The 10,134-nt window shown below is 42.7% G+C and overlaps 2 protein-coding genes across 2 annotated transcripts; both read right to left on the minus strand.

The window, feature by feature from the left end:
- Nucleotides 1-6,174: 6,174 nt before the first annotated feature.
- LOC131288808 (RNA-binding protein 45-like) lies at nt 6,175-7,533 on the minus strand. Its single transcript, XM_058317985.1, has 3 exons — nt 7,244-7,533; nt 6,707-7,182; nt 6,175-6,641 (listed from the first exon to the last, which is right to left on the minus strand). Exons 1-3 carry the CDS (start codon nt 7,531-7,533, stop codon nt 6,175-6,177), a joined length of 1,233 nt encoding a protein of 410 aa, XP_058173968.1.
- An 877-nt stretch (nt 7,534-8,410) lies between these two features.
- On the minus strand, nt 8,411-9,335 carry LOC131289033 (RNA-binding protein 45-like). The gene is made up of 2 exons (XM_058318229.1): nt 9,049-9,335; nt 8,411-8,978 (listed from the first exon to the last, which is right to left on the minus strand). Exons 1-2 carry the CDS (start codon nt 9,333-9,335, stop codon nt 8,411-8,413), a joined length of 855 nt encoding a protein of 284 aa, XP_058174212.1.
- Between the last annotated feature and the right edge of the window lie 799 nt (nt 9,336-10,134).

A 10,134-nucleotide genomic window follows, 5' to 3' on the forward strand; every position in this document is an offset into this window, starting at 1 on the left:
GAATAATAAAGTGAACGGAGCTGTCTGTTCTCTCTCTTTCCATTACACCGTTGGCCTTCATACGCCCGTCCGGAAAACCCCCACCCCCCACACGGCGCAGCGGACGATTGCGAACTTCACGCTCACCGATAATCAACTCAATTTGTATTTAATTAATTTTCACACCACAAATCGCATTCAATTACGCCAACGCTCGCCCTTTGTCCATTCCCTTCCGGCGCCTAGCGGCGACGAGCTGCGTAGCGATGCGAAGAAAAACAAGTCTTTTCCTCCCCGCCCTCCAGCTTCCCAAGGGAAAATACATTTTCCCGCAGCAGCACCAGGTTCGGCACAAGGACGCACTGGGCGCGGAACTGCCGGAATGGGTAGTTTCATTTATTTTCCAACCCCGGCAGCATCCCTTTGGAAAACCCACGGAAATCAAGCTGGCAGGTTGCAGAAATGGTTATTTTTTCGTTTCTCCCGTTTCAATTCATCCTCGACAGAGTAAACGATAATGATTCTTCCGAAGTGAGAAGAGGACTGGCGTTTCGGCTGTCGCCTTTTTTTCCGGGCTGATGGTTGCTGAAGCTGGAAAATCAATAGTCTTGTTTAAATTCTATTACCTCCACACAATGGCGGGCTGGCGAATGAAGCTTATAAAACAATTATAGCAAAAGGCAACAAAGACATCCGGGAGCAAGTGTGGGAATGGTGAGGAAATGGCAACGCGAGGGCCGTATATGGATGAACAGCGGAAGGGTAGAGGTTGCACGAGGGAAAGGTTAGTCTAAATTTGTCCCTAGCTTGGATCGGGGGGAAAGATCTTCATTAAATACACCGCCACCGAATGACGCAAACGGTAATGAACGAGTAGGAAAGCGTTTTCCATTCTCGTTGTATGTGTAATTGAATTCTGTAGTAGCTGAAATCACGCCCTCACAAAGGATTCGCCGGCGACCAATCGGCGCTCAGCACAGGACATCCCGCCATTTCTTTTCGAGCGCATGTGGAGCCATTCCGGTGGGGAGAAAGGGGAGTTTATGTTGCCCTTTCCGGCCGCAGTAGAATCTGGTGGCGCTAGTAAAGCCACAACTGTTCCCAGGAGTGTCCTCCATCATTCCCCCATGGCCTGCTTTTATTTCTATTACTGCGTTTCGACTCCAACATCTGCCGGCATCTCTCCTGCGCTTCGTTAAGTTGTGAAGTAATTTCCCATTATCTCCGTCACGCTGCTTGGGCTCCATGCAGCTTGGAGTTCCGGCAGCCTTCGGCCTCGGCCATGTTTACCGGCGGTAGTACACTTTGGGAAAAAGGCCACTGCAAGGATTGCAGATCGCAGGGATCGTTCAAATATTCAACGATACATCGTTGGCCGGGCGAGATGCCGATGGCTCCATAGTCTATTGTTTGGTGTCGACCGGGTTGATTCCAGTGGATCGGAATGTCCGTTCGTCCGCATACATTCTGTTGACGAGGCTCGGGTTGTGTTGTGACAGATTATCCGCAACGTGTTTGCTGACCTTCAGATAGGAAGTAACAAGTGGAATTTACAAACGAAAACTAGGACGTTGATTGTGAAATATAGTGTAACGCTTAGCCTTAACCCTGATTCCGAACGCCGAGCGTGAAGTGAAAGTAAGTGTCCATAACTGACCATTATTGGGAGGAATTTTGTGTTTAAAGTGAAAATGAGAATTGTTGAAGATTAGTTGGCTGCTAACGTTTGTCCAACGTGCTTTGATGATTTGGTGCCTCTTCATTCATACACTTCGAATGTACTTATGTACGATGGATCAATGTATTGATCAATAAGCTAGATAATAAAGTACTAGATAGGCTAGGTAGATAAGTTAAGTAATTGAAAAACGAAGCGGTATAACAAAAAGAGACCTAAAACCTTTTGTAAATTGTAAACACAGAGATAACCTCAAAAGTAATATTTATTAGAACAGAATAATAAAAAAATAGCCTGTTGGGAAAGTTGCTTCGAACTTCGAGATTTACAACAAATTTGTTTGTTGGTTGTGGTAATTAAAATGAAAACATAATACATATATTCCTGTTAGAATGTTCGGCATCGTTATTTGAAAACGATACGATACCATCATAAAACAAAATGGTTTCAACTTATACACCAGAATACAAAGACCAGTATTTAATTAACTGTTTTAAAATCATCATTGCGGAAAAAAAACGACAAATTATCATTTAAATATTGAATTCTGATACTGTTCTTGCCAGTCATTGCCACTTTTTTTTTAGAATAGAATAATCTCAATTGCTTGCAAAGTGACACACGATAAATATTTGCTCTGTGCTTTAGTTATAACAATTGAATAAAGCAAAAAGAAATCAGCTCAACTCAATTACTGAGCTTATGCAAAGACATTAAAATGCTTTCAAATAGCACAGCAGTTTTGGAAAAATATTGAAATTGGGCACTCTGCACACATTGTTTTTAAACGCTATAAATAAGTTGTCGAAAAATGCTGAAGACAGCTACGTTACAACTTATGCTTTTTCCGTAATTTTATTTAATAAAAATACCCGGATGGTTTTAAGGACTACACAAACTTCTCAAACTCAAACCGTATTGATTTGTAACTCTACACAATTTTAATAAATTATCATATCAAACTAAAGTTTTAAGCGTCTCATGTTTGAGAAATTTCAGACTTATCTAAAACTTATTTCCTTTTTGTTTGGCTTAATACGAAAATAATTTGGCAAAAGTATCTCCCCCGGGTAAGAGAAACCGTTTTCAAAACAACCTCATAATTGCTACCCGCCGCCCTCTCTAGCAGCTGGCACTCGTTACTATATACCCGAACTAAGCCGATAAAGAAGATACAATCCCCCGATGCAATCACAACATCCGCCGGTCGCCACGAGCCGCCGGATCTCGTTGAAGGATGCCACCTTTTACGATTCAATTACACCCTTCATCTGGAAAGGCTATGAAGTGTTACACACGTTTTCCGTACGTCCGCACTCCATTTGGCAGCTTCTCGGCCTCGAGAGCGGGCTTCGGTAGGAAAGCAAAGGGTCCAGAGCATCTCGATCTGCATCCCTTCCCAGCTGGCTTTCTTCGTTTGGCTTTTCGCTACCGGAAAGGGAAGGAGAAAACCCTTCATCACTTCCTAGAGCGGTGGGGTTCACGCCGCATTTAAGCTACAAGCAGTTTATCTGGTAGTTGTTTGTTTGACTGATGCTAGTCTAGTGATAATTTACATTCCTCGGAGAAGTGAAGCTTGTTAGTCGACGGTCAAACTACCGGGGAAAAGCAAACAAATCAAATCGAGCTTCGTATCGTAGTGAAGGATGCGGCATCCTTCTTTATCGACACACTTTTCCTTTCAAAGATAAATCCTCTCACCGGGTTCTTCTTTATTTTTCCCAGGACCAATTACTTTTCGCTCATTAAAGGATCTTTAACTCAAGCACCACGCGGAACACTCCTTCTTAACGCAAAGGAATGGTACCCATGGAAGCGATGTCTTTTCGAAGCAGCATAAAAGAACTCTCCTTTGTCAAGGTAACAATCCGGATTTTACTGCAGAAGGTGAACTGTTAAATTTATAATTAATTCTATCAATTATTGAGCAGCAATTAATGGCCCATTGAGCAGCGGATTGGTGCCTTCCGGATTCGATTTGGGACAGGATGGTACCGGAAACCGTGACTTGTTGCACACCGCTTCGTAGTTTGCCGTTCTGATCGAGCGTGAGATGTCACAGAGTGTGGCAGTGGTTTGATTTTTCTGCACATTTTAATTCAATAATCAAACTTTCATTATAATCGTTAATATAGTATTATATTCAACGGTCTGTTTGAATATAATTTATATATTAACGGGGTGGTGTTAATGATTTAGCACCGCTATCTTTTGATATATATGATTAAATACATGACAGAGTGACAACAATCGTGGTAAAGTGCGTGGCGATCAATCAAGAACTTTGCAAAATTTGAAGGATTATTCAAATGCATTAGAGATATTATGCACTGAAGCAATCCTTTGGTGTCCTTTTACAAGTCGAAGTTTCCTTAATGGAAGGAAACTTCCCTGGTATCGAAAAACGTTTAATCTTCTTACATTGCTCTGCTTCCAGCGAGGACTACCATCATCAGCGATGCACGTACTGTCCGACTGAAACGCTGCCCGTCTCCTGTCCTCCTGATTGTTTCTGCAAACATCCACCGGACGATGCACGTGATCGCATTTAAGGCTCACGACGTGTATCATGTGTTAGTACTTGAAATTGTTGTCGATGCTTGAGTTTGGTAATTATTCCTTCCCCATTATCACAAAAGCAATCCTAGGGCGGTCACTCGAGCATATATCAGGCAATCTTACAGAGGAAGAACGTCGTCTTACAAAAAAGTCCTTCATTCACATTCCAATTGTTCATTGGATTTAACCTTACAAAAGAATATTGTTTTTAATAGTTCTGTATCATTTTACACATTCAAGACATTCGGATGTCAATTTGCAACAGCATACTTGGGTTCATGTTGGTTCGGCAAGGATACTGCTAATATTGTAAGTGACTGCCTGTGTGATAAATCGTAAGGTCGTTGTAATAATCCATTCATTCGATTTTGACTCACCGTGACCATCCTGGCCACAAGTGGAGTCACAGTCAAGCCCGCTTAATCGTCGGTGTAACTATAGTCGTCAAAGCTTTTCCCCTAGCAATACTGTATGCAAGCGCAAGACCATCTCGATGGAAAGCGCATTCAATGTCAACGCTACAGGAGCGGTTAGCGTTCGAAATTAATCGTATTCGCATGTTAATCTAGCATTTGGCATATAACAAATCAATAGCAGATGTAACCAATTTTTTCTCAATCGTCAATCCAATGTAAATGGTGTAGCAGTAATCTAATACACTATAAAAGTATGCTAAATAAACCCAAATCAAGTATGGTCCATAAGAGTGCCGATAGCTGACTGAGGAAATGTAGAAAAATATGAAAGAATCATAAAATGGGAACTATTTTCATGTAAGTATTGATCAGTACAAATATTGTACAAGTTAAAAGAAACGTTTTAAGAGTATGAAATCGAACATTATGCCTTCCTTAGTTACTTTGGAACCTAGGACATGCGCAGATTCTATCTGTAAAGGCCACCAAACTGTTCTCTGGAGTTAGTCATCCAATTTTTATCGGCAGTCTGTTTTCAACCAGTACGCCGAGTAGGTCGTTTATCGTTATAGTTTATTTTGTGAATAATAGGCCCAACACGATTAGCGGGATTAACAAATCAATTCTTCATATTCATTTCTCATTGATCCGTTGTGGCAAAAGCAAAGCTCATCAAAAGTCTGTGCGTTTGTTGAATTAATTTATTGTGTCAAAAATTCTACCGAAAGCCACTAAAGTATAAAGATTACATTTTACTACTATACATTATGGAGAGCCATTTTATGTCTCTTTGGAGTATATTATTCATCGTGTTAGGATAAGGTGTCTACTGGGAAAAGTTTAATTCCATGAATCATAATTGACTAGATTTTTCCATTTCATTGAATACTCTTAATCATACATTCCATTAGGCAAGGTTGAAGGTTAAAGGCATTTCAACAATTGGTTCTACATTCCACATGGTTGACAATTCTAGCAATCTTTTCATTTCATTTGGTGACCTTAATTGATTTCAATACATTGTTTTCAATACTTGTCGCATTTAAATTGAGGCTTATTACTGAAGATTTCTATTCTTTGGTGATCAAACATTTCATTCTAAGCAAGTTAGATTTAGAAGTTAAATAAACCACTACGGCAATATTCAACTCGTCGATTACTTGTGATGTGATTCCAGGTTCCTAATTCTAAGACGTTTTTGTGTAGTGTTCTGTACGATTCCGAGTTAGTTGATTCGTTAGTATGATTTTGTTTTCGTTTCAAGGTTGGCAATTGATTAGTGTTTCATCATTCTAACACACCTGCAAAAAATTGACCTTGGTTAGTAGTGGCATCCTTTATTTACCTGTGCATTGTTGCATTCATAACGATTTCTACGGAGCTCCATGCTATCTGAAAGAAAAAGACAACAAAAAAGGCACAAAGCTAAACGAACAAATGATGGATAACCCATCAAATAACAACAAACCAAACTCAAAGAGTGAATCATGAACTAGATATTGGAAATATACTTAGCGCACCCGGTGATCCATTCGGCATTAGCTAATGTTCCAGCTTGTTGCGTTTGTTCTCTCCACTATACTCGGCACATTCCAGCACCTTAAGCCGGCAATCGCCCAAGTGTACGCCATGCAGTTGCTGGATGGCACGATTGGCCGCCACATCACTGGCAAACTCTGCGTAACCGTGCCTTTTACCTGGCACAATGTACACCTTCATTAAATCCCCAAACCGACAGAAAGCATCGGTGAGCAGCTTCACCGAGATGGCTTCGGGCATGCAAATGAAAAAGGCCTTCTTTACACAAGGCACTTGCTCTGTAACGAGCGGTTTTGGTGGTCCGAATTGGGACAGTGCGTCTTTGGTGATTATTTCATCCTTGAACTCCTCCTCAAACCGCACAATAACCCTTTCGCCAATCGGATACTCTAAGCCATGGATTTTATCCACAGCCCGCTGGGCATCGTCACGATTGGAGTATACCACCGTCGCGGTAATGTTTATATCATCTACAACGAAGCCAAAATGGAATACTGATTAACCAACGCGTGACCGACGAGTTTCTTTTACTTACTTGCAGTGACTATATTGCAGTACTTCATGCCTGGACAGATATCGAATAACCGCCATATCCGATCCTGATTCAACTGAACGCTACAGATGGCCACCAGTTTCGTATCACCTCGCGTAGAGGAAGGACGTTCTGGAGAATGACTTCGCTTTCGGTTCACCGGTTCGCTCGCATGACACTTCGGTTCCTTTTCCTGCTGCAGTTTGTTGCGTGGGACGCAAAACTTTGCCTTGTAGCATGGATTGCAGTTTTCAATGGCCAGGGCTGTCTCGAGGAAGGTGGTAAATTTAACGTACGCTGCACACTGCTTGTCGTTCTTTTTGTCCGGCACTAGACGGACCTGTGTCACCGTACCGAACGAACCGAACTCTTCTTTGAGCTGTTCCTCCGTTCGACTGCTCGGCACGATTGCAAACAACCGGAGGAAGTGGTTTTCGTTAACGTCCGATGCGTTATCGCTAGACTTTTCTCGGTTGTAACTGTAAAGATGAAAAGTGTTCCTCATGCTTCATGTAGTGTCTACGTGAATTAAAATGTTACCTTGCCGAAATCATAACCTTAATGGGTCGTGTGTCTCCCTCGATAATTGTGGCATTCTTCAACAGTCCCCTAGCGGCCGACGACGTTTTGGTGAACTTTACGTAGGCAACGCCTTTTCCCTGACCCGTTTTGCGATCCGTAATCACGACACACTCTTCGATCGTTCCATCCGATTCAAAGTGTTTTATCAGCTGATCTTTCGTTATGTGTTTGCCGCAAATGATAAACAGTCGAGACATCGGTGGCTCTTCCGAAATTTCTTTCGTTCTTCCACTGCCGTAATCGGACATCGTTTCGTTTCCCGGTCCGATGACTGGAAAAAATCAATAAGCCTCTTTGTTGCTATTTGGTTTAGAAAACCAACTCTACACTGCAATGAACGCAACCATGATAAATGAGTGACACCACATAACACAAAACAATATTTGAGATATGGAAAAGAATGTAAGTCTAATTTAAAATGGGTTTTATCCTGTTTTTCCAGCTATCACAAACTAAAATAATCAATTCGTTTGTAAACATGAAGGTAAACAACTTCAAGATAAATATAATCAAGATGTATGACATGGTGTTTTCTATTTATCTTGATAGTATGATACCGTGACATTTGGACCCGGACCTATAAACTCAATGCATGCAAGTGGTTCAAATTGATTTGGCTGTTAAAACCGACAACATGAAAGCAAATTGTAAAAGATAATAAAGCAAAATTATGATACAGTAAATGGAAAGGTTAATGTAAAGTAGGATGGAAAGGTTAGTGTATGGCTTTTTCTTTTTGTACATGTGGTTCTTAAAATTCAATGATTGCTCATATTTATAAGTTGAAGGCTTACATTTTTAAAAATACTATTTTGAGTCTGGTGTATCAGGTTTGGGAAAATTCCTAAATTATCCATCTCAAAAAAAATGATTAGCAACGCTTTGTTCACCAAGTGACGATAATGTTTACAACCCCTTTTAGCAATAAATTAAGCAGCATGCTTAATCCAATGCGGCAAACATTGAATGGAATAAAACTTTTCGATATAATAACACTGCGTACATTTATTCTTATTTCACGTTTCTATCTTTATTAAAGTTAAAGGCAAATAAAGGCTTGTCCAATTTCGTTAAAACCATCGATGACATTTCTCTAAAACCGCTATAGAACAGATACCCTTAATCTCATTCGGCGCCATCTCTAACGACGATTTTCTCACCAATCGGGTATTCGAATTTGTGCAGTTTGTCCCGGGCATACTTTGCCGACTGCGAGTTGTTGTACGTAACCGTGGCCGTTCCCATGGAGCCACCATCGTGCGATATGGAGCAGTTAACCAGCCCCGGTATGATGTCGAATAGGCGCCAGATCTGATTCTGCGTCAGCGTCGAGCTGCACAGCACGGTCAGCTTTGTGGGCGGAAGCAACGCGGAAGACCGTCGGCGAGTGAACGGCCGGAAGAACGCCTTCGCTTCCTGCGGTTGCGACTCCAGACTTACCTTGCGGGGTTTAATCTTGGCGAACTTGGCCTTGTGCTCGGGCTTGGCCGTTTCGTACGCGAGCGCCGCATCGAGGAACGATTCGAACGTCAGGTAGGCCACATTGTTACCCGGCGACTTCTTGTCCGGCACCAGCTGCACACTGTTGACGGCGGAAATTTTGCTGAACTCCGCCTTGACCGCGTCGGCGTCCAGATCGGCGGGACACTTCACCTTCAGGCGCAAGCAATCCAGCGGTTTCGATTCGATTGTGCTGTTCGGATGAGGTGTGACAACATGATGGTCAGCAGAAAGGCGAATAGCGGGTTGATGGAGTTGCTTACCTGGTGGCGATTTCCACCCGGATGGGTTTCGGTTCCGGCTCGATGTGCTTGCCGTCGGCTTCCTTGAGCGCTCGGGCCGCATGGGACGTTTTCTGGAACTTCACAAATCCGATGCCCTTCGACTGTCCGGTGCTCTGATCCTGCACAATGTGGCACTGCTCCACGCTGCCATACGGCGAAAAGCACTCCTCCAAAGCGGCCGCAGTCACCTGGCGGCCACAAAGTACGAAAAGCCTCGAGAATGGCGGAGAGTTTAAGTCGGGAACCGTAGGCTGCTCGTTCGCCATCTTGATCGTTTTAGTCGACGCTTCAGGAGAGTGCTGCGGTTCGAGATCGAGCGTGTGACGTTAGTGCGGTGTGTCGCTGAACTGAGCTGAAACCGAGCCACGAAACTGCTATCGTTCGCTAGTACCAGACACCATGGTGGTCCATAATGGATGCACACTGAAAAGGCCCGATTGTATTCCGGTGAGGCAGGTCTACCGGGTGACAAGTAGAAATTCTCAGAAAACTGTTCAATACACAAAGAAAGGAGGGGGGCCAAAGCATTACCTTTTCCAAAACAGAACCACATTGTGTGGCGCGCCTCTAGTTCACCGTTCGGGGCCGTCTGAACAGAACCGATGGCCGCCCAATGAAGGCAGCACGAGTGTGTCGTTTAAATAATTTATCAATTCATTACTTCGGAATCATCTCGAACGGAAGGGTTAGGATCGGTTTTGAATAAGGTGTAATAAAACAGCAGCGATCTGATGGCAATGTCCACCGAACTCAACACGCAACGTAGACTACGAATCACGAAAGGCTTAACATTCTATATATCACTGCCGTTTGTTCACACAATCGTCAAAAAGAAAGAACGAACAATTCTGTAAGAGTTCAATCCGGACGCTGATCCGATTTACTAAATTGATTTTTTTCTCACCACCATCACCAAATCCTCTGTTGCAAGGGGATTTCTGTATGCTCAGCAAGTCATACCAGAGTCATACCCAAAATCCTTCGCCCAAAATCGAGTTCAAATGGATGCAGGGAACCTACGAAGGGAACGTACAAAATTAATCGGCGATTAGTAGTGCCACCATA

This window comes from Anopheles ziemanni, chromosome 3 (genome assembly GCF_943734765.1).
Source record: "Anopheles ziemanni chromosome 3, idAnoZiCoDA_A2_x.2, whole genome shotgun sequence".
In the NCBI taxonomy this organism is placed as follows: Eukaryota; Metazoa; Arthropoda; class Insecta; order Diptera; family Culicidae; genus Anopheles; species Anopheles ziemanni.